General features: G+C 39.8%; 1 protein-coding gene across 1 annotated transcript in view; it reads right to left on the bottom strand.

Annotated features, from left to right (window-relative positions):
- The window catches only part of NSG2 (neuronal vesicle trafficking associated 2), a 54,363-nt gene extending 45,237 nt beyond the window's left edge, over window positions 1-9,126 (bottom strand). Inside the window, exons 1-2 of the mRNA XM_032403742.1 lie at window positions 8,946-9,126; window positions 7,886-8,036 (exon numbers count right to left, since the gene is read on the bottom strand). Of these exons, the coding sequence (XP_032259633.1) occupies window positions 7,886-8,014 (129 nt within the window). The 5' untranslated portion in view covers window positions 8,015-8,036; window positions 8,946-9,126. The remainder of the gene's footprint in view (window positions 1-7,885; window positions 8,037-8,945) is intronic.
- Between the last annotated feature and the right edge of the window lie 16,820 nt (window positions 9,127-25,946).

Raw genomic sequence — 25,946 nt, 5'->3', positions numbered from 1 at the left:
CTTTTACTTTTTCAGAGGCAGAATGGAAGGTGGGCCGGTATGGCCTCAAATGCACCGGCCAGCCCACTAAGCCTATGACTGTCCAACCCCCCCCGGCAGTACGTAGCATGAGGGGACATGAGGGACTCTCCATATGGTCCTCTCTGGAGTTTGGGGTGTGGGGAGGCCTCCAACTCCTGTTCTGAGTGGAAACTAGCCTCCTGAGCTGGAATCTTTATAGTAGAGATCCACAGATCTGCCCCTGGGCTTGTCTTCTGTGGTCCAGAGGCCCATCCCACTTCACTGCTCAGCACTCCTTGAGGCCTGGGGCCAGCCCTGTGCTGCCCACAAACAGATGAGAATGGTAATAAGCAACAACAATAATAACAACAGCCTCGCACTAGCATCTACTCTGTGCTGGACACTGGGGTGAACACTCGACATGCATTTTCTCATTTCACCCCTAAAACAGTTGTTAGAGGAAGAGATTATTGTCCTCATTTTACCAGCGAGGAAACAGAGGGACAGAGTGGTTAATAAACCTGCCCAGGGTCACACAGCAAGTAGGTGGGAGAGTTAGGGTTCAAATTCAAAGTGCACTGCTATAATGCCTTCCTCTACGTGCAGGGACGCTGGCTTGCTCCGTGTGTGAGTGTGAGCAAGTCACTTCCGTGCTCCAAGACTGTCTCACCATCTGTGAGAATGGGGGTGATTTTTTTAAAAGTAGAAAATTTGATACATGTTCATGATAAAAATAAAGCTTGAAAAATATGGAATGAAAGTCTTCAAACAGTCCACCCTCCAACCCTTATCCCTACTCCCTGAACATTTAATGGTTTCTTGTGCGTCTGTCCAGAATTGTTTTATGAATGATAAGAACAAAACATACACACAGATGTGTTTCCACAAATGAGATGACTCCGTGCCATGCTCTTTAAAGCTATTTTAACTGAGCGGGTGTCTGTGGTTCCTCCCACATTAGCACAAGCAAGAATGCTTCATTCTCCTAGCAACCACTCAGTATTCCACATCCATGCGCTAGGGTTCATCTAACCAGCCCAGTTGCATGGAACGTTCCAGTTGTTCACAGGTTTTCTTTATGCATAAGCCTTTGCATACTTGAAAGAGTATACCCATAAGGTAACTTCCTACCAATAGGAAGCATACCAATCGAAGGTACGCATAGTTTAAATTTTATAAACAATGTCAAAACACCCTCTGCAAAACATTGCACCAAATTACATAACCGACCAGACTGTATGGAGATCTGCTTTGCCTCAGTACTAGCAACACTGGGCTTTATCAAATGTTGTGGGGTCGGGGATTTTTTGTTTTGTTTTTGCCACTCTAATAGGTAAAAAGTTATATTTTGTTTAAAATTATATTTTTAAAATTATAAAAATTTTAAATATGCTGAGTGGTCATTTTTATATCTATTTACTGGAATTGCCTGGTCAGAGCCTTTGCCCGGATTCATGGTGATTTATAATCTGTGTCTTGAGAGTGTCTGAAGAGCGGAATGAAGGGGCTCTGTGAACCTCAAATGTGCAGAGATGTGCATTTCTGCTGCTCCCTAGGGAATGGCTGGCGGTTCTCTGATCCTGTGCTTCAGGAAGAAAAAGAACCCTCTTTTTAAAGCCACGAGAGAAGCCAAGAAGGCTCGCGGGACTCAGTGACAGGAGAAGCATCTCCTTTGGCCACATCCGTCCAGGTCCACCCTGTCAGATCCCCTGTACCTTCACCTTGGAAACCCCATTCATATCATGTTTCATTTTTATAGTCATCTTTCAAAAATGTGAACTTCAGGACACATATTCTGGATGTCCAGTGAAAGATAGGAAACTATATCAATAAAGCACCATTTGTGTGCCATTAGACAATTTTCATGCTTTTTCCTCACAATAACCCTGGTAGGTAGATATTATGCTCATTTTGCAGTTGGAAAAAAAAAGTCCAGAGAGGCTAAGCGACTTGCCTAAGCCACACAGTAAGGAAATAGCTTAGCTGAGATCTGAACCCAGACCTCTAGGATGGCAAAGCACATGTGGTTTACCATACAAAATACTAAGTGTATCAAACCTCAATACTGGATCTCCAAATGTCTGCATTCTTTTCCTCCACAAGCAAGTAAGCCAACCTCATCCAGGACATGTAAAGACTTAGGAATCAGTAGAAAGGAAAGGAACATTTTCCCAGAGCTTGGTTGCTGGCTTGCCAAATACATGATTCATCTGGGGATTTGCCAAGGTGGGGCTGTGCCCGTTTGTGGCTTACTTTCTGCAGACCTGCCACCCATTAGTTGGCATCTCCCAGCACACCTGTGTGCTGATCTTGGCTGCACTGTTTTCTTTTGGGTATCCTAGGATAGCATTTCACCTCTCTGAGTCTGTTTCTGCATCTGTAAAACGGCAATAATGGTTGCAACCTCACAGATGGGTTGTGGGGGATATCCAGATTAACTGTGCTCACTTAGACACACCAAAGGCAACGAGGCCCCACGGGCATGTCCCAGAATTTGCTATCTGCAGATTGATGTTTCAGCTTCTCAAGAGCTTGCACTCATGGGCTGAAAAAGTCACCCAACTGCTTACATTCAAGTCTATTCCCACATCTGTCAAGTGGAGAGACTAAGCCCAGCTTTAGGCTATGGAAGGGACAGGGGTCCTCGCTCAGCCAGTACTTCCCATTGCCCATTGCATGCCAGGATTCATGATGAGGCCGAGCCAGGGCCCTTGGGCCTAGTGGGCAAATCTCCTCAGTGCCAACCAGACACAAAGTCAGCCTAAATCTACCCACCTCCCCATTCTCACTGCCACTGCCCTAGCGCCACCCCCCACCTCCTTCATGAACACAGCAGTGGCCTTCTAGCTGACCTCCTGCCTTGCACTCTTTTCTCTACTTCTACCATTCATGGTGGGCATGCTGCAGGGAACCAGTCACCTCTGTCTTGGGGAAACTACTCTGGTGCTGCGAGGGGGATACGTTGGAAGGAATGAGGAAGAGGAGACCCATCATGAGTCCCTCATCCCTAGGGTGGCCCACAGCAGCCAGAGGAATCTTCCTTAAATAGAAATCTGATCCCATTACTCTCCTGCTTTAAACCCCTCCAAAAAAATACACTGAGCCCCCCATGAACTGGTGCCCACCTCCCCTCATCGCCCAAATGTCTCCCCCTCATCAATGTGTCCAGCCCACCTACTTTCCTGCCTATCCCTCCAACTCCCTCAATACCTGTCCACATACTAGACCCGCTGCCCCTACTCCCTTGACCACCCAACCTCCAGGTCTCAAGCGGGGCTCCTTCCTCAGGAGGACCTCCTTGATCAACCTCTATCACAGTTAGGTCTCTCAAGTCTTATCGTCTCTCACATCACAGCTCTGTATTGTTTCCTTAATAGCCCATTTTCAGCTTGTGTCTCTGTGCATCTGTTTGTATGATGGCTTGTTTGAAGTCTCTCTTCCCCACTGGACTGGAAGCTCCATGAAAGCAGTGGCTAGGCCTGGCTTCTTATGGCTGGATATGCATAGCCTGGCACAGGGCCTGGCACATAGAAGTGCCCAAAAAGATGTGTTGGGTGAGTGAGTGAGTAGATACCTTCCATGGTGATAAGTAAAATCATAGCTATAATGATGGGTGGCTAGGGAAGAAGCCCAGGGGAGGTGCCATCTGAGCTGGGTTTAGGAAGATGAGTACTGGCTTAACAGACAGGCAAGGGGTGACAAGGACATTCTGGGCACAAGGAATGGCATGTGCAAGGAGGAGGGAGCATGAACCATCCTGGAAACTGTGGAAAACTCTAAGGCAGGGTTTCTTAACCTTGGCACTGTTGACATTTGGGGCAGGATAATTCTTTCAGTTTTGGAGGAGGGGTACATTCTATGTACTGTAGGATACTTAGCAGCATTCCTGGCCTCTACTCACTAGATGTCAATAGTGTTCCCCCCTGCTACAGTTTTCACTACCAAAAATGTCTCCAGACATTGTCAAATGACCCCTTGGGTGGAAAAATCACCCTCCACTGCTCTTGATATGTCTGACATGTTGGTGTTCAAGGTACAAAGTGGGAATGGTGGGAATGGAAGCCAGTGGGGCAGATAAGGATTTGCCAAGGTAAAGATTTGAGCTGTAGCCTGTAAATATGATTGAAAAGGGTTTCCATGGGAGAAGCACCTGGTCCCAACTCTGGGAGGCTCCCTCAGGTGCAGTGTGGAGGATATGATTAGAGTGCTAGACAAGGTGGGAAGCTAGCCCATCTCCTCTCCTGAGGCAGGCATGAATCCCTCCAGTACTGGGCAGGGAAGAAGCATTTGGGGCTGGGATGTTCTCTCTGGAGGATCACACCCAGCCCCCATCAGCTGGTCCAGGGAACCCAGCATGGCCTTGGATGAGGGATGTTGGGTTTGAGGAAGCACTCTTGGAGGTGGGAGACTTTTTGTTATTGAGGACAGCACAGTGCAGAGGGAAATATTGGGGTTTCAGGGGCACTGGGATTCCAACCCCAGCTCTCCCACTCCATCTCTGAGGCTTGGGCAAGCCACTCTATTGATGTGAGCTTTAATTTCCCCATCAGTGAAATGGGTGCACTAAAATCCCCCTCACAGGGCCATTGGGAAGATTAACTGAAACGACAGATATGAATGCCTTTGTGGCCCATTCCCAGCCCAGTACAAGTGCTTCAGACCTGCTCATTTCTCCATTTGGCCTCTGAAAGCTTTTCCCCCTGAAACTCATAGACTCCATACTATAGTGCATTTAGTGAACAAATCTAAAGATGATTATCAGTATCACACACCAAGCACACTCTGTATTTTACATTTTCAAAAAAATATGATTTAACATTGATGTCAAATATACTTCTTTGTGATGAACATTTTGGCTTCAAACACTCACCATCTGACTGGAACCTAACCAAAGAGCTGACCCCTGTGTCAGGACTCACCTCACCTTCCCTACAGTCCTGTGACCTGAGTCCCAATATTATCCCCACTTTACAATGAGGAGGCTGAGGCAGTCTAGGAAATTTGTTTCAAGTCATTAGCCAAGGTAAAACAGTAAAAGGTAGGGCAGAGATGTGAACCCTCCTAGAGAGGTAGCTTCAGAGTCTGTGCTGCTAAATAAGCATTTGGAGGACCCATTTGGCTTCTCAAGTGGAATTCACTTCTAACACATCTGTTCTGATGTCGGGAAAACTTGTTTACTCTTGTAAATATTATAAAATCAAAATTCTAGCACAGAAAACCACTACTAGAGTTTCCGACTCAGAGAAGAGTAGACAGAGGCCTGAGTGAGGAGAAACAAGTTACACAAATCACACTGTGGGTTGCAACTGAGTTTGAGCTAAAGCCCAAGTCTGTGGACTCCCAGGCCAGCTGGCTCCTTGTTCCCGCTGAAGTGAAGTTTCTGGAACAACACTGCTTAGGTTCTGGGTTCTCTAGACATCGCCAGGATGCTTGCTAACTATGTGCTTTGGGAAGTTACTTTATCATTCCATGCCTGAGTTTTGTCATCATCAAAAATTGGATTAAAATAGCAATTCCTTTATTGGGTCCTATTAACTATTCACAGGTAAAAGAAAAGTGTGTGTGTGTGTGTGTGTGTGTGTGTGTGCGTGCACACGCACCGCACATACATATGATTTAGAACAGAATCTAGTATTTAGGAAGCACTTGAAAATTATCATTATTATTCTTTTATAGTTACTTTTGTGCCAGGAACTTTACATGAGGCCGTATCTAACTTTGTTCTGACCATTGTGAGTAGGGGTGAACCTTCCCCCTTCACAAAGGAGGAAATGGTGGTGCCTGGTAGGAAGACTTGGTCATGAACATCAGAAAGAGCCTGTAATGTGCCCCTGTGAGGATGTGTCCCAGTAGGGATTTGCATCTTTCGGGATGCATTGCTTTCCCTTTCCATGCGTGCAGGTCGCCAGTGTATTTGTCCTTCAGGCTTTGGGACAGCCTTTTGGTTCATCTGGACTGGGCACTCAATGGTTATTGTGCCTTTTCCTTTCTAAAGAAGAGAAGGAAGCCCTTGAAGGCAAAAGGGTGGGATGGGGAGAGTAAGGGGAAACAGAGGCCACGGTATGTCTGGATGACTTGCGATGTGTCTAGGGATGGGGGGAGGGATGATCTCACCACAATCCCTTTTCCTTGTGCACCTTTTAGGGACATGCAGATCTTCCAGGTTGTAGCTGTTGGCAGAAGGGTAAACAATCTTCCTGAAACCTCACAAAACCTCAAGAAAATATCCCCTTGCTCCTCTCCAATTTCCATTATATCTGGGTTCAAATTCCAGCATTGCCATGTACTCCTTCTCTAAGCATGGATAACTAACCAAATTTCTCTGATCCTTCACCTTTTCACCTATAAATTTGAGTGCATAATCCCTGACTCCCATGGGGAAATGTGCATCTAACGCAGCGGTTCTCAACTTTGGCTGCATGCATGAGTCACCTGGGGAGATTTAATTAATACTGATGCCTGGGTCTCGCCCCCAGAGGTTCTGACATAATTGTTCTGGGGTGTAGCCTTGATATCAGGATTTTCAAAGGCTCCCCTAGGTGATTCTAATATGCAGCCAAAAACTGAGAGCCTCTGTTATCCATGTAGCAGATACCTAATTAATACTGTTCTTTTACATTTCTTTAGTGTTAAGTGCCTGTTCACATTTTATTTTTAAAAGCCTTATCAGTCTCACAGGATGGCTCAAGGATTCTTTATTTCTGCCACGCCCATGCACATTCTCATATTGACAACCTCTGCACTTTCAAAACAGATGACTCAACCCCCAGCCAATCAGCCAGGCCCTTTATCTAGCTTTGGCTCCTCTTCTGTTCATTGGCTAGAGCCAATTGGTTAAGACACACAATGCCCTCCTGGAGATGCCAATGAGAAAATCAAACAGATGGAATGATCCATTGTTTGCTCTTCAGCCAGGGAACTCCATCATTTACCTCCAAATCTATCTCTTACAGTGTGCAAAAGCTCATATTATAAAACCCCAAGTTCTCTCAACTGGATCTTAAACAATAACGTTTCTCCCAGCTCTGCCCATTGGGTAACTTTTGTATCGTTGCCCACCTTTGTATAAATGCCCACCTCCATTCTTCATGGACTACTCCCATGTCAGGAGATGTGCCATCAGCCAGTCATTCATTTCCAGCCACGCCTCCCCAAAGACACTCTACTCTAGTCATGCTATTTCTCAAAAGCTCTCCATGCTTTGCATATGTCTTAAATGTCTTTTCCTCCTATGGTCTATCTGGAAGGTTTTCACTCACCTTTGCAAGCCAAATTCAAATGTTCTCCTCTGCAGTTTACCTAATCTGTTCTTCAGTCCCTTCCCACCCCAAGAGAATTTAATTGTTTCCACCCCTGTGCTCTCATAACCTGTGAAATTCTCAGGTATAACATTTACCCTGATGCATTACATTAAGCATTACACTAGATAGGGATTTTGTAATTTGCCTTTTCATAACCAACTTGTAGCACAGGGATAGGGCCTTAGCAGGTGCAAACTAAATGCTTATTGGACTGCATCCAATATCTCTGTCCTCAAATCTATACCAGTGAATTTTTGAAACACCTCCCCCCAATAATCAAGACAATTTTCTCCATCACCATCCACAAGCTTATTAGTATTCATCTGCTATGATAAAACTTTAAAAAAGAAAGATTTTCTTGCCCATGTATGTATATGTGAACAAAAAATGAGTAAACACTTACCATAAACCTGAAATAACACAAGAGATGTCATGTCTCTGGAAGGAATGACTACATTTTACAAGAAAGGGGACATATTTGATAGAGGGAATGAAAGGGTTTGGAGAGGTGGAATTTTTACTGCTTTATTTCCTGAGATGGGGGGAGCATGAGGGACTGATGGGGAGAAGAGCAACTGCTTTACCTTTTCCGGAGCAGGCAGCTGTAAGTGGTTAACCTCCAAGGGAGTGATGAGAGGGACGGTCTGGAAGCCATCCTCAACCGAAGGCGGCTTGGTTCCCTTCTCACTGGGGTTACTGTTCAGCTTCACCATCCTTACGCCTTTCTTCCCAGACCTAAGGCAAGCAGTGGGGTTCTGGTTACAGTGGGAGGTGAAGCAGGGTAAGAGAGGGCTGACGACAGAGAAAACAGCAGTGTCCTCAACGGGTCCACTCAGATTTCAGTGTAGAGATCAGTCATCTATATATCTTCTGCTAGATTTCATGACATGATTCTCATTATCCAGCAAAACTTCTTTAATCATCAAAATATGCCACCTGCCTATGGAGTTCAACAGCCCTCAAATTCAGGAAAACTCAAGGAAATCCCAGACTTACACAAACAATATACAAGCTTTAAAAAAAATCCAAGATACTAGAGCTAATACAGTCATATAATTTCAGTGAAAAGCTTATTTTTACTGCAAAATTAAATCCTATTATTCTGGGTCACCCTGCAGTATGATAAATTTCACCTAACCACCACACCTTACCACCTTGCTATTTTATGATGTTGGCTTTTGTTCAGCAATCTCCTTAAACCACAATAAATACATTCAGTGTCTCTATGTGTACCGTACCCTTTCACATGATATGTAGATTGTACAAGAGATACAATTTCCTAAAACAAAAAAAAAGGCTGGCTTGAACCTGATCCTGTTATTCAGCCATGGAATGCCTCCATTTCCTCAATAGCGAAGGGCCATTTTTTTTTTTTTTTTTTTTTGCTTCCATGGAAAGTTAGCAACCCCCGTATTGCAAGATTGCCAACTAAATAAACAAATCACATTTATTTCTCTCAAGCTCCCTTGGAAGTCAAACGATGCTCCCACCCCACCCCTAGAAGCCCAGACAACTGGATTTCTCTTGTCAATCCTGCTGATGGAACATTATTAGACAAAATAGGATTGTTGTGGAGATCAAAGGGATGGTAAAGGGTCGGAGGATATTGAGGAGTGGTTATAACAAAAACAAATGCCTACTTACTGTGATGCACTCTTGGGGGGTCAGAGCAGATTCAAGCCAATTTGAAGAGGAGGAGGACGGCCAGGAGTCCTCCCTCCTCAGCCCGAGCTTGTGGTGCTGAAAGGACAGCGCCTTGCCTGTGTCTGGATTGGGAGTTTCTGAGAGCGAGGCGCGAGCGAGGGGAAGAGCTCCTGGCAGCTGCCTGCCTGCTCCTTCGCTCGCGCCCCCTCCCATCGGGGAACGGGCTCCCACACCATCTGTCATCTGGCACCACCTGCTGTTTCTCATGCATGGCCACAACCAGGGCATGGGACAAAATGGTTTCAAGAAAGTGGGAGGGATTCTGGCCATAATAATAATAATAATAACCATAGAATAAGCAATCCTTGAGTCTTTAGAAAAACAGAAGAAAGAGACATATTCATTAGGAGAAGGAATCACTTTTTAAAATCTTCCAGAGCAATATTATGAAACCCAAAATGGTTCAGGACCTGCGCTGTGCTCTGACCTGTTGTAAGGAGTGAAGGGAAACCTATATTTATTATTTCCCACGCAGTGGGCACTTTTCCAGGCTCTTTCAGACTATTTTCCCTCATTTGCAAAATGTGATGGGATTAGTGTGAGGTGGGAATGTGATCACAACAGGAAAGCAGCTCAGAGCAGGGCACACTGTTCTCGCAATGCCGCTGGAATCACACAGGTCAGGTAGAGCACCAGGAGTTGGACCTTGAGCCCTGATCCATGGCCACTGATGTTTGCATGCAGTCCACAACTTTGTATAGCTTCCAAGTTGGTGTCTGGAATCAGGGAAGGTGAAGTCCTAGTATCAGCTCTATGAAGTTCTGACTGTGGAGATCTTGGACATTTTGTATTCCCTCCCCAAGCCTCCATTTCTTTATCTATGATGTGGGAATAATAATACCTCCCTTGCAGGGTGGTTGTGAATAAGATGAGACTGTGCTCAAGGAAATCTCTTTTAGCTCAGGGACAAGGTTCTGAATGGCTGAATTATTTCATCTCTGGGGATTGCTCTTACACTCTTAGAATCCTCTGAGATTAAGACTATTGCCACAGGTTTCTCCTCGCTGTGGTTCAAATCACTGTTGGTCACTTATCCCCAGCTGCAGTGCTGTTTATGATGCACATCATGAGGTCGAGTGGTCTTGGCATTAGTAATAACATCCCCTTTCACTTTCAAAAATATCCTGGTTCCCATGATAAATTGTTTGGTCACCTTAATTAGTGCTCACATGGTGAGCATACACTCTACCACCTAAAAGGCCAGAAGAAAACATGCATATTATCTGTATTGTTCAGTAATGAAATGGACATGTGTTTGCATGTGTGCATGTGTGTGTGTGTAAAGAGAGATGTTTCTGAGACAGTAAAGTCTATAACATATCAGAGCTGCCCAGGGTACTATTAATAGAAGTATGCATATATATGAGAGGAAGTTACTTTAATATTAGTTTCTCACTCTCTCCTTTCCAAAGACCAGGATGATTTTCATGTGGAAGCATCGTCTAAGGACAACACAATGTAGACACCCACATGGAGTCACTTGTGAACACTTGTGTCTGATCCAATTATTGTTGTCTCCAAAGGAAAGAAAAAAGTCCCTTTGACACAGCTTATGATTGATTCACAAGCAGAAGTCACACCTTTAATAACTCCAAGCCAGAGGTCCTGATAGTTTAGTAAAAGGTCCAAGAGAAGCGCCTGTCTCGTGGCAATGGGAAATCCAGGCTTCCTGGTGTGTGGAATCAAGAGAGAGGCTGCAAGAAGAAACAGGGGGCTGGAGTGATGTGGAAAATCCCCTTATGGGAAAACGATATTGAGAGAAGCTTAATATAATAGACTATTATTCTTCTGTTGAGTTCTGGGAAATATGTTTCACAGTTGAAAACAAAACTAGAGCATTTTTATGAGGTTTTCCATGTGTGTAGATGTAATATATAGGATAACTGCAACATGAAAAGGAGAGGATAAGTGGACCACTACAGTGGTAATGTTTCTATATTCTAAGTGGTAAAGTATATTCCCACTAAACAGTGAAAAGTTAGCTATATCTATTTTAATCCCCAGAATAACCAAAAATATACAGAGATAAGATCAAAACTACAATAAAGAAATATAAATGGAATACTAAAAAAAAAAATCAAATAACTCAAAAAAGGCAGGAAAGAAAAAACAAGAACAACAACAAAAACAAAGGAAACAAGCAGAAAACAAATAATGAAATCGTAGACTTAAATCCAAACTTAGCATTATCATCCAGAGTTCATAGTTTACATTAGAGCCCATTCTTGGTGTTGTACATTCTATGGATTTGGACAAATGTGTAATGACATGTATCCATCATCTGGTTATCATACAGAATAGTCTCATTGCCCTAAAAATCCTCTGTGCTCCATCTATTTATCCCTCCCTCTCCCCCAATCCTTCGCAACTACTGATCTTTTAACTGTCTCCATAGTTTTGCCTTTCCAGAATGTCACGTAGTTGGAATCATATAGTAAGTTGCCTTTTCAGATTGGTTCTTTCACATAGTAAAATGCATTTACGTGTCCTCCATGTCTTTTCATGGCCTGCTAGATCGTCTTTTTTTTAGCACTGAGTAAGATTCCATTGTCTGGGTAAAACACAGTTTATCCACTTACCTACTAAAGGACATTGTGGTCGCCTCCACATTTTGACAATTATGAATGTGGCTACTATAAACATTTGTGTGCAGGTTTTTGTGTGGACATAAGTGTTTTACTTCTTTAGGTAAAAACAAAGGAGTGCAATTCCTGGATCATATGATAAGAGTATGTTTAGTTTTTTAGGAAACTGCCAAACTATCTTCCAAAGTGTCTGTACCATTGTGCATTCCCAGGAGAGATGAGAGTTCTTATTACTCCATATCCTTGCCAACATTTGGTGATTTCAAGACTCTTGAATTTGGCCATTTAATAAGTATGGAGTAGCACTTCATTATTGTTTAATTTATATCTCCATGATGACATATGATGTGGAATATCTCATATGCTTATTTGCCATCTATATATCCTCTTAGGTAAGTGTCTATTAAGGTCTTTGGCTCGTTTTTTAATTAGGTTGTTTTCTTATTGTTGAGCTTTAAGAATTCTTGTGTATTTTGGATAAGAGTCCCTTATCAAACATGTGTTTTGCAAATATTTTCTCCCAGTCTGTGGCTAATCTTTTCATCCTCTTGACAGGACCTTTTGCTGCAGAGCAGAATTTTTTAATGTTGATTAAGTCCAGCTTATCAATTATTTCTTCCATGGTTCATGCCTTTGGTGTTGTACCTAAAACACCACCACCAAAACCAAGGTCATCTAGATTTTCTCCTATGTTATCTTCCAGGGATTTTATAGTTTTACATTTTACATTTAGGTCCATGATCCATGTTATCTTTGTGAAGTGTGTAAAGTCTGCACCTAGATTAATTATTTTGCATGTGAACATCCAGTTGTTCCAGCACCATTTGTTGAAAAGGCCGTCTTTTGTCCATTGTAATGCCTTTGCTCTTTATCAAAGATTGGTTGACTACATATTTTTAGTCTTATTTCTGGGCTCTCTATTTTGTTCTATCGGTCTATTTGTCCATTCTTTCTCCAATAACACACTATCTTGATTATTAAAGATTTATAGTAAGTCTTAAAGTCAGATAGTGTCAATCTTCCAACTTTGTCCTTCTTTTTCAATACCCTTGGCTATTCTGGATCTTTTGCCTCTCCATTCAAACTTAAGCGTTAGTTTGTTGATATCCATAAAATAACTTGCTAGGATTTTTATTGAGATTGCATTGGTCCTATAGATCAGTAGAAAATCTGGCATCTTGGGAAAAACTGACACATTTATAATATTGAATCTTCCTATCCATGAACATGGAATATCTCTCCATTTATCTAGATCTTTTTTGATTTCTTTCATCACATTTTTGTTTTCCTCATATATTCGATGTATTTTGTTAGCTTATACCTTAGAATTTCATTTTTTGGTAATACTATAAATGGTATTGTGTTTTTAATTTCAAATTCTACTTGTTAATTGCTGGTGTATAGGAAAGCAATTGACTTTTGTATATTAACCTTGTATCCTGTAACTTAGCTACAACTGCTTATTAGTTCCAGGAGTTTGCTTGTTGATTCTTTCAGATTTTCTACAGATTAAAAATCAGAAAACATCTGGAGGGAAAATATGGTAGAAAAGTTTGGGCTCTCTTCCTAGCTGTTCCCTTTTCTCTAGGATCTTGTCCCTTCCAGTTCTGGATATCTTGGTAGCAAAGAACTCCAAAGTTTGTCTCCCCACCTCCAAGAGACTGATGAAAGCTCTAGGCCATTGCTTTCTGCTAAGCTTCTAAGCATGTCATTAAGAATTGGCAGTGTGAAGGGGAAAAGCAGCGAGAATTTGGAGTTTGCCCCAATCCATTATTAATTTCTCTCTAGAACCTTAGCTCTCCAAGTCCTTGCTTCACTGGTCCATCTCCTTCAAACAGCTCTTTTGTTTGTTTCATTTTTAATTGATGAAATTTATTTTTTAAAGCAGTTTCAGGTTTACAGAAAAATTGATTGGAAAGTACAGAGTTCCCATATACCCCTGCCACCACCCACCCTGTGCAAATACACATACAGTTTCTCCTATTATTAACATCTGACATTAGTGTGAAATACTTATTACAATTGATGAGCCACTGATGATACATTATTATTGACTAAAATCTGTAATTTACATTAGGGTTTACTTTGTATTGTACACTCTGTGAGTTTTGGCAAATGTATAATGTATCCACCATTACATGTATAGAATACATTCATCATTACAGTATCATACAGAAGAGTTTCACAGTCCTAAAAATCCCTTGTGCTCTACCTATTTATCCCTCCCCCCTTCCCTCCAAACCCCTGGCAACCACTGATTATAAATTTGCCTTTTTCAGAATGTCATATAGTTGAAATCATACATTATGTTGCCTTTTCAGATAGGCTCCTCTCACTTAGCAATATGCATTTGACTGTCCTCCATGTCTTTTCATGACTTAATAGCACATTGGTTTTTACCACTGAATAGTATTCCATTGTTTGGATATACCACAATTTATTTATCCATTCACCCAGTGAAAGACATCGTGATTGCTTTCAAGTTTTAGCAATTATGAATAAGGCTACTTTAAACATGTGTGTGCAGGTTTTTATGTAAACATGTTTTCAACTCATTTGGGTAAATATCAAGGAAAGGAAATGCTAGATCATATGAAAAGAGTATGGTCAGTTTTGTAAAAAAACTGCCAAGTTCTTCCAAAGTATTTGTATTATTCTGCAGTGCCAGTAGCAATGAATGAGAGTTCCTGTTGCTCCACAACCTTACTAGCATTTAGTGTCAGTGTTTTGGATTTTAACCAGTTCAAAGCTGTATAGTAGTATCTCATTGTTTCAAATAGCTGTGTTCTATTTTAGCCAAAATTTTAATTGTTCTCAGTTTAGAAGTATTGCTAAAACAAGTTTCTCCATCATACCAAACAAGAATTTGAGACTTGCCCTCTCAGGTTCTAGGTTCAAAATTCCCAGAGAAGAGCTCTGATGGGTCCTAGTTGACTCCAGTGCCCACTTCTTACAAGGGAAACAAAATTTGAAAAGGACGACAACTTTTATTCAAACCACATGGTTGAAGTGGACAAAAGCACTTCCTGGAAGAAAGGAAGGGAGCATTTCCAAAAAGTGAGAAGGAATATTGATCACCCAAAACAACAGATATCTAAATATAATAATAACATGCTGAAGAGTTTAAACGTTATCAACTTCACCCTTAACCTACTAATTACCCTTAAGACAGTGTATTGGCATTATCCTGGATGAAACAAAGAAATAATTATTCTTTTGAACATTATCTGACCATTCTAGATGGCTTGCACCATAAGTTACTTATAAAGAACATTTTTAAAACACCCATGTTTTTAGCATAATGTCATAGGCATTTTTTTCACTTTTAAAATGTTTTAACTGGTATTTATTGTTTGTAACCATTTTCCTTAATAATTGTGTGTATACTATGGAAATTAAGGACACAGTCTTTAGAGCCAGAATGTCTGGGGTCAAATCCCAGCCTTGCCACTTGCTAGATTTCTGGTTTGGGGTAAGTTACTTAACTGTTCTGTGCCTCAGTTTCCTCATTATAAACCTGGATACTACTAATACTTACTGCATAGGGTCATTATATGGAGTTAATATATGTAAAGTGCTTAGAACAACACCTATAAGTACAAAACAAATATTTACTCATGTTATTCAATTATTATATACACATTTTTTTAGACCTAGCTCCTATGTTAATCAGTTTTGTTTTTACTTTCCTAATTTACACTTTTAAAATGTTTTATTTTTCCTGATTTCCTTAAATATATCTCATTTTTCTCTTTTGAGCTTCCTGGAACAAATATCTAGTTTATTGATTTGCTTTCTTCCTGTTTGAAAATGGGAAATTAATGCTATTATTTTAATTTACCTCTGATTACTGCAGCTCTTTCATTATTATTCTTCAAATATCTTATAACTTAAGGTTTGTTTCTCTGACTTGAGTCATTCAGTAAAATAGTTTTGTTTTATTTTAATTTCTATATGCTTTTCATCATTACTAATTTGTATCTTTTGAGACCAGTTTCTAGTTTTATTGTGTGTAGTCCAAGAGTGTTTTCTGTACATTTTCTATTTTGTAGAATGCATTAAATTTCCTTTGTGGCCTAGCATATGAACTATTTCTGTTAAATTTTCTAAGCATAAGGAAATAAGTCATTTTCTGTTTAAATACATATGATTTTTATACATAACTATTAAGTCAAACCTGTTACATAAGATACTTAAATCTTCTATACCCTGATTTTTCACTTGTTTGTCCATCAAGAAATGAAAGATAGGGGTGCTTGGGCTCAGTCAGTTAGGCATCTGACTCTTGGTTTCAGCTCAGGTCATGATCTCAGGGTCATGGGATCGAGCCCTGTGTTTGGGCTCTGCACTCAGCAGGGAGTCTGCTTCAGATTCTCTCTCTCTCCCTTTCCCCCCCACCTCTCTCTCTCTCTAAAATAAATAAATCTTAAAAAAAAAGAAATGAAAGATAAGTGTTTCTACTTTCTATTACTGTTGTGATATTTCTCCTTGCATTAAAGCTGTTATTTGACATATAGCTTCATGATGTCACATCTTCTTGTGAATTTTGCTTTTATGGATATAAAATGACCTATGAGTCCTTTTTAGTGCTTTGTGATTTGAACTCCTCTCTATCTAAAATACAAATGCAAACTCTTTTCTTTCTATGATTGTATTTGCTCTTTCCAGCCTTTTATAATTGGACTTTATTCTTTACATAGGTCATTATAAGTAACCTTTTTAATGTGGGAATTTAACTCCTTAAAATTAACTCTTATGATATGTATTGTCTAACACTTGTCATAATGTTTATTGTTCCTTGTGATTTCCTTCATTGTTTTTTACATAAATTTTCCTCCAGTAATTTGGAAGGCACATATAGTGTTTTAAATTTATGTCTTCAGTTATTTTTTAATATACCCAAAACATATTTGAATCAACATTCATCTCCCATCCTCAAGAATAAAACAAAATCTTTTGATATCCTCCCATGTAAAATTAGATGATACGCACACATCATTTTTTTTTCACATCACATCACATTTTTTCTCCTCCTGTTCCTGCCTCTCATTTCTCCCATAGTTATCAGATATTAAACCCAAGTCTTTATTTTCACTGATGCACATTTTCCCATTTTACTTCCATTTCCTGAGACACTCTTGTCAGGATTCATAGTGGGAGAAAAGTGAATACAGTGTGAGTCTCTTCCCAAAGGGCTCAATGATACTTTATCTGAAAATAATTACTTTACATACATAAGTTTCAAAGGATCTGTGATGTTTCTGTGATAGGTTTTCATTACATCTTAGCATTTAATGTTTTGTTTTGTTTCCATGTATAAGATATACCTCCAATGAAAGAGATGATAAAAGCACTTTAAATGTCTCATTATAAATCTTCTTAAGTTGTCAGTTTAAGAATGTTATTCAAAATTTAATGATGTGATAGGAATATAAGCTTTTTAGAAATCTGTTCTAAGAATCTCCCAGAGGCCAGCATGAAAGGAAGCTATGCTCATACTATTACTAGGAGCTCTATATTTAAATTTCAAACAACAGCAGTCAGAAAGCTATGAAAAGCATGAGATTCTCTTTCTTCTTAAAAAGGGAAGAGGGCATTGCCTACTTTTGATTTGAAGGAAAAACAGACAATAGAGAGGCCAAAAGGCAAATGATAGAAAGGCCAGTCCACATCTCTCCTCAGATTGGCTAGAAACAGATGAAGAAGACTTTCTTAAAAAAAAGGAGGCAAGCCCTGTGGGTGAAAATTGACATCAGCTTAATTCAATCAGGATGACTTATGAGGAACCCTTCCAATTAAGTCTGGGGATCCACTTAGAAATAAGTCGATAAGAATAAAGCCTTTTTTAAAAAGTTTTAAATTTTGCCTAGAAGTATATGTCTTTAAAATGCATTCCAGGGGACTTTTTCCTGTTAAATGATCCATTCATCTGTCTTTTCCAACAAAAGTTTTCCCAGTCTATTTTGTAAAATGAGTCACAATTGAGTGGAAAGTTTTGGTTGTGGAACAGGTTTCCCCAAAAGCAGATTCTGAGAGCTTTGAATGCAGGAAACTTATTAAGGAATGCTCAGGATGAAGAAAGGAAGGGGAGGAAGCAGGATTGACCAGAAGGAGAACTTGAACTGTGATACAATCTCAACAAAGCCCTTAGACAATCTCACAAGTACCTGTGAAGCCAGGATGACCTTTCTTAGTTGTCTTGAATTCAGTTGCAGGTGGACACCCTTCTCCAAGAGGGCAAGAGTGGATCTCTTCAACCAAGGGCAATTCCTGGAGAGAGCTAATAGCTAAGGCTGTCAGCCATCACCTAAGGGGCAAAAGACTTTCAGTCCTGTAGGGGGATTTAACTGGGCAGCTCAGCACCCATCACAGGCTCTATCCTAGGCTGTTCTCATGCTCCCTCACTTGACAGTCACACCCTGTGACTTCAAATACCATTCATATATCAATAATTCCTAAATTTATATTTCAAGCACAGATTTCTTCTGGATTCCAGACCCATAAATACAACTGTTTCCTTGACATATCCATTCCAATGATTCAAGGGCACTTGAATCTCAAATGTCCAATTCCTGATCTCTCACCTCAAACGTGTACCTCCTCCTGCTTTGCCTCTTGGTGAATTGTGCTATCATCCATCCATTATACAACCAGAAAACTGAGAGGAATTCTTGACATCTTATTCCTCACTCCTATATCTAATCACCAAGTCCTGATCATTCTCCCTCCCAAATATCTCTCACATCAGCCCACTCTTCTCTCTCCATGACTCCTGAGTCCACTCTGTCTCCCCATCTAACAAGTCTCCTCACAACTGTATTTTCCTCCCCACCAATCTATTCTTTAACCATAGTCCAAGCAAGTTCTGTGAAATGAAAAGTCTAGTAATTTTATTTCCTTGCTTAGAATTCCTCAGAAGCTTTTCTGCTTCTCCTTCTTCTTCTCCCCCTCCTCCTCCTTCTCCCCCTCCTCCTCCTCCTTCTTTTTAAAGATAAAGACCAAAATCTCAAACTTAGTCTGAAAGGCTCTTTATGGTTTCTCCCCTGCCTATTCCACAAGCTTCACCTCCTGCCACCTTTCCCCTTACAGCTATGCTCCAGCTTCCCTGACCTCCCAAACACACTCCTTCCCAACCCAGAGACTTTTCACATGATGTTTCCTCAATGACTCCCTCTTCAGGGAGTGCTCTTTCCTATTCCTATAATTAATTTCTTATTATTCTTCAGAGTCACTTAAATATTACTTTGTCAAAGAAGTCTCCCCTGAGACCCCAGACTATATTTGACTTCCCTTGTACTACCTTAGGGGGAGTTTTTCTATGTTGAAATACCTATCTATGTTTTCCTATGTTGAAATACCTATCATTCTGTTTTTCTATGTTGAAATACCTATCATTCTTAAAAATTATATGATTATTTGTGTAATTATGGTTTAATGAGAGTAGAGATTGTGTTCTTCCAACCAAAAGATCAACAACCAGGGGGTAGATGGGTAAATTTTAGTTCACGGCATATGGTGAAATATTATGCAGTCATTAAAAATGATGTCATAGAGGGGCGCCTGGGTGGCTCAGTTGGTTAAGTGACTGCCTTCGGCTCAGGTCATGATTCTGGAGACCCGGGATCGAGTCCCACATCGGACTCCCTGCTCAGCGGGGAGTCTGCTTCTCCCTCTGACCCTCCCCCTCTCATGCTCTCTGTCTCCCATTCTCTCTCTCAGATAAATAAATAAAACCTTTAAAAAAAAAAAAAAGATGTCATAGAATTTTAGGTAACATGGGAAATGTTTACAATGTTGAATAAAAAGAGGAATCAAAATTATAGGGACATTATGATTTTGATTATGTGAAAATATAGAGACTGAATACGAACTATGAAAGAAAAACAATGGAGGCATCTGGGTGGCTCCGTCAGTTAAAGTATCTGACTCTTGATTTCAGCTCAGGTCATGATCTCAGGGTTGTGAGATCAAGCCCCATGTGGAATTCTGTGCTGGGCACAGAGCCTGCTTAAGATTCTCTTTTAGAGGGGCGCCTGGGTGGCTCAGTTGGTTAAGCGACTGCCTTCGGCTCAGGTCATGATCCTGGAGTCCCGGGATCGAGTCCCACGTCGGGATCCCTGCTCAGTGGGGAGCCTGCTTCTCCCTCTGACCCTCCTCCCTCTCATGCTCTCTGTCTCTCATTCTCTCTCTCGCAAATAAATAAAAATCTTAAAAAAAAAAAAAATTTAAAAAAAAAAGATTCTCTTTTAGGGCACTTGGGTGGCTCAGTTGGTTAAGCGTCTGACTTCAGCTTAGGTTGTGATCTCTGGGTCCTGGAATTGAGCCCCGCTTCAGGCTCCCCGGTCGGGGGGTGTCTGCTTGTCCCTCTCCCTCTGCCCTTCCCCCTGCTTGTGCTCTCTTTCTCTCTCTCTGAAATAAATAAAATCTTAAAAAAAAAAAAGATTCTCTCTGTCCCTCTCCCTTTGACCCCCAAAACTAAAAATAAAAAAAAGAATAATTATGAAATGTGACAGAAGTGCTAATTATTGCTACAATGGCAATCATATTACAATATATAAATGTATCAAATTAACATGTTGTATACCTTAAATTTACACAATGTTGTATGTCAAATTATATTTCAATAAAAAAGACTGAAAAACATAAAAATTTTTATAGGTTTTTTTCTGCATGATTTTTTGGCTGATTTTCATTCTTTTCTTAACACTTCTTTGCTCATCTCCCCCAAAACATTATTTATTTTTAAATCAATGAGGAAAAATGAATAATTTTCTGCTAGAGAAAAAGTCTACTGTGTTCTAAAAAAAACAAGTTTTTTTTAAAAAACAATAATTTATAAGAGACAAGTAAGCCAATATGGTAAAATCAAATAGTTGAGTATAAGTTTACTGGATGTTACAAACATCATGGAAAATTCCTTTTATTCCTCTCTGACACATCAGAAAGTATTAACAGGCTGTAAACATCTATTGTTATTTTGCTTCCAACCTTATTGAAATATAATTAATAAGCATTGTAAATATTTAAGGTGTACAATGCGTTAATATGGGTATACACTGTGAAATGATCACCACCATCAAACTAACTAACACATCCATCACCTCATATAGTTACCACTTTTTTCTATGTGTGGTGAAGACATTTAAGATCTATTCTCAGGGTGCCTGGGTAGCTCAGTCGATTAAGCATCTGCCTTTGGCTCAGGTCATGATCCCAGATCCTGGGATCAAGCCCCTCAGCAGGGAGCCTGCTTCTCCCTCTCCTTCTGCCCCTCCCCTTCACTCATGCTCTCTCTCTCTCAAATAAATAAATAAAATCTTTTTTAAAAAAAAAAAGGTCTACTCAGCAAATTTCAAATATACAGTACAGTATTATTAACTATAATCACCATGCTGTACATTAGATTTCCAGAACATACATTTTGCGTAACTGCAAACTGCATCATTTTGCAAACTTTGTATCCTTTGACCAGCATCTCTCCATTTCCCCCACTCCTCTGCCCCTGTACACCATCATTATACTCTCTGCTTCTATGAGTTCAACTCCTTTAGATTTCACATATAAATGAGATCATGCAGTATATGTTTTTCTGTGCCCAGCTTAATCACTTAGCATAATATCCTCCAGGTTCAATCATGTTGCTATAAATGACAGGATTTCCTTCTTAAGACTGAATAATATTCCATGTATGTGTATACATACATACAGCTGACCCTTGGACAATGCAGGGATTAAGGGCACTGATCCGCCAAGCAGTCAAAAATCTATGTATAGTTTCAAATCCCCCAAAACTGAACTACTGTACTAATAATCTACTATTTACCAGAAGCCTTACTGGTAACATAAACAGTCAATTAACACATATTTTATATGCTATGTGTATTATATACTGTATTCTCACAATAAAGTAAGCTAGAAAAAAGAAAATTTTAGGAAAATCATAAGAGAAAATACATTTATAGTACTATCCTGTATTAATTTAAAAAACTGTATAAGTGGACCTATGCAGTTCAAACCCATGTTGTTCAACATTAACTGTATATATATATATATATATATATATATATACACACATACATACACACACACACACACAGAGATATCACATTTACTTATCCATTCGTCCATTGATGGACACAGGTTGATTCTATAACTTAGCTATAGTGAATAATGCTGCAGTGATCATGGGAGGGCAGATATCTCTTAGAGACACTGATTTCATTTCCTTTGGATATATACCTAGAAGTGGGATTGCTGGATCATATGGTAGTTCCATTTTTAATTTTTTGAGGAACCTCCATAATGTTTTCCATAATGGCTATACCAATTTACATTCCCACCAATAGTGTACAAGGGTTCTTTTTCCTCCATATGCTCACCGACACTTGTTATCTTTTATCTTTTTTATTTTAGCTATTGTAACAGATGTGAAGTGATATCTCATTATGGTTTTTATTTGCATTTCCCTGATGATTAGTGATGTTTAGCATTTTTTATATACCTGTTGTTTTCTTTGGTTTTTTTAATGTTAGCTCTTACTTTTATTATTTTTGCAATGTCTTTTTTGCTTTATTTTTTTAATTTAATTTAATTTTATTTACATTCAATTAATTAACACATAGTGTACTATTAGTTTCAGAGGTACAGTTCTATGATTCATCAGTTGTATATAACACCCAGTGCTCATTACAACACGTGTCCTCCTTAATGCCCATCACCCAGTTACTCCATCCCCCCACCCCCACCCCCAGCAACCTTCAGTTTGTTTCTTATGGTTAAGAGTCTATTATGGTTTGTCTCCCTCTCTGATTTCATCTTGTTTTATTTTTCCCTCCCTTCCTCTATGCTCCTCTGCTTTGTTTCTTAAATTCCACATATGAGTGAAATCATGATTGTCTTTCTCTGATTGACTTATTTCACTTTGCATAATACCCTCTAGTTTCATCCACGTCATTGAAAATGGCAAGATTTCATATTCTTTGATGGCCAAGGAGTATTCCATTGTATATATATACCATATCTTCTTTATCCATTCATGTGTCAATGGACATCTCGGCTCTTCCCATAGTTTGGCTATTGTAAACATTGCTGCTATAAGCATTGGGGTACAGGTGCTCCTTTAGATCACTACATTTGTATCTTTGGGGTAAATGCCTAGCAGTGCAATTGCTGGGTCGTAGGGTAGCTCTATTTTTAACTTTTTGAGGATCCTCCATACTGTTTTCCAGAGTGGCTGCACCAGCTTGCATTCCCACCAGCAGTGTAAGAAGGTTCCCCTTTCTCTGCATCCTTGCCAGCATTTGTCGTTTCCTGACTTGTTAATTTTAACCATTCTGACTGATGTGAGGTGATATTTCATTGTGGTTTTGATTTGTATTTCCCTGATGCCAAGTGACGTGGAGCATTTTTCATGTGTCTGTTGCCCATTTGTACGTCTTCTTTGGAGAAATGTCTGTTCAGGGGCGCCTGGGTGGCTCAGTTGGTTAAGCGACTGCCTTCGGCTCAGGTCATGATCCTGGAGTCCCTGGATCGAGTCCCACATCGGGCTCCCTGCTCAGCGGGGAGTTTGCTTCTCCCTCTGACCCTAACCCCTCTCATGTGCTCTCTCTCATTCTCTCTCAAATAAATAAAATCTTAAAAAAAAAAAAAAAAAAAGAAATGTCTGTTCATGTCTTCTGCCCATTTATTGATTGGATTATTTGTTCTTTGGGTATTGAGTTTGATAAGTTCTTTATAGATTTTGGATACTGACCCTTTATCTGATAAAACATTTGCAAATATCTTCTCCCATTCTGTAGGTTGTCTTTTGGTTTTGTTGACTGTTTCCTTTGCTGTGCAAAAGCTTTTTATCTTGATGAAGTCCCAATAGTTCATTTTTGCCTTTGTTTCCCTTGCCTTTGGAGACATGTCTAGCCAAAAGTTGCTGTGGTCGAGATCAAAGAGGTGCTGCCTGTGTTCTCCTCTAAGATTTTGATGGATTCCTGTCTCACGTTTAGGTCTTTCATCCATTTTGAGTTTATTTTTGTGTATGGTGGGAGAAAATGGTCCAGTCTCATTCTTCTGCATGTGGCTGTCCAATATACCTGTTGTTCTTAAAGTGCAACAAGGATGTGAGTGGCCTTCTCAAAATATGGACTATAGGGCACCTGGGTGGCTCAGTCATTAAGCATCTGCCATCAGCTCAGGTCGTGATCTCAGGGTCCTGGGATCGAGCCCCACATCAGGCTCTCTGCTCAGCAGAAAGCCTGCTTCTCCCTCTCCCACTCCCCCTGCTTGTGTTCTGTCCCTCGCTGTGTCTCTGTCAAATAAATAAATAAATAAAATCTTTAAAAAATATATATGGACTATATATCTCTGCCAAGGAATGAAAACTTACAGTATTTGAAAATTTCCCATGAAAATTTCCTTTTTGTAGAGTTCTACTTGCTTGACTTTTTAATGTTTATATTAAAGAACTGAGGAAAAATCATCCCTCACTGACTCATATAAGGTAAGTAGGCCCTGCTTCCTCTCAATCAATGCTTAAAACAGTTGCCGAGGTAGTTCTGTTAAATGTTAGTTGGCTCATGTCAGTCCTCTGCTCAAAACTATTCAGTAGTTTTTCATCTAACTCTGAAGAAAAGGAAAATGCTCAAAGTGGCACAATGTAATCTGGTCTCTGTTACCCTCTCACCTCATCTCCTACCACTCTCACTCACTCACCTGGACCTCTTTTATCCACCGCACCCCCCCCCCCCGCCCGGTTCTTCAGCCTTCAGATATTGACCTCTATGCAGGATGTTCTTATGGTCTTTCCTCATATATCTACATGTCTAGCTTCCTTACTTCAGGTTTTTACTTAAATATTACCTTCTATGTGAGTCCTTCACTTCACCTCCCTACTTATTACTGCATCCCTTGATACAGCTTCATCTCCTTTATTTTTCTCCATAGTATTTTTTAACATTTATTTATTTTGTTTATTATCTGTCTTACCCTGAGGATAGATTTTTGCATGTTTTGTTCACTTCCATTCCCCCAAGGCCTGGAACAGAATCTAGAACATAGGTACTCAATAACGATTACATAAATAAGTACTGAGTGAATTAATGAATGTCCCACTAAAACCTGACTCACAAAGGCAGGAGACTTGACTAGATGTCACTGCTCCTCCACAGCCTCTGCCCTGGGCTGTTATACAATTGAAGACTCCCACCTTCAGGCAGGAGTGGGTAGTACACATTTGCTAACTACATGGCACTTCCTTTTGTTCTGACAATTTCAGTTTTCAGCTGGTCTCTGTCTCTTGACATCCAGAAGATCCCATTTTGGGGTGATTGTTTAAAACGAAAACAAAAAATTACATAACATGTATACTAAAATATTGGGACTAATAGTCACCCAAAATCAACTAGGTTATTTCAGGTTGTTTGAAAAATGTATCTAAACTTCACCAGATTCCTGCAATAATAGGGTCCAATGAGGACACATTAGGGTCACAGAAAGGCCAACATGACAACGGACATTTAAATGGAGCCATTTGAGATTCTGTTGGAGCACTTCCAGAAATATAAAAAATCTCCCTCATACTCAGATTCTTAGAAAGTATAGAATAAGGTAAATGAGGATATTTCTGAAACAGAAAGTCAGGTCCTTGAAGTAGGAGTCTACAGATTAATTTGATTTCATTCTGTAACTTTTCTAGGAATATAAAGTATTTCTATACACACAATCAGATTTCTGAAAGCATAGAAACCAGAGAACTCATTTAGGATTATCATTTATCATCAATAAAATTAAGCAAGCGGACAATGTGTTTATAATAAGAAAAAGTAGGAAAATCTAGGCTCAAGTTGTGTTATTCCCAGAAATGTGGATATTTTCCCACACTTAACTTTTAAAAAGTACAGAATAAAACAAACCACAATGAAAGTCAACAATATGCATGAATGTTAGCAATGTAATGTTAAAAAGTAATATTAATGTAATATTAAAAGTCCAAAAAGATTATATGCAGCATGTCCTCATTAGAAAATTAAACACCTAGGTTTATAATGCAAGTTTTAGGGGACATATGATTATAATAAAACTACATAAAAAAGAAAGTAAAGGAATCATATGCATAGGATCAGTAGGATGGTTATCTTGAACAGGAAAGGCAGGGAGGATGGGTTGAAGATATTGAACAATGTGACTAGATATAACTTATTTTCAAGATATTGTTGTGGGGGTAGGTTCACAGTTTCTTATTGTATTATTTAAAATAACTAAATAAAAGCAGACCATGCACTGATCAATGAGAATGTCATGAATCAAAGATTAATCATTAATGAAATCTCTATCCTTGAGATCCATAAATTTGACAGGGGAGAGACAT

This window comes from Phoca vitulina, unplaced genomic scaffold (genome assembly GCF_004348235.1).
Source record: "Phoca vitulina isolate PV1807 unplaced genomic scaffold, GSC_HSeal_1.0 scaffold6, whole genome shotgun sequence".
Taxonomy (NCBI): Eukaryota; Metazoa; Chordata; class Mammalia; order Carnivora; family Phocidae; genus Phoca; species Phoca vitulina.
Note: the sequence above shows the minus strand (reverse complement) of the source record. Positions and strands in the feature narration are given on the sequence as shown.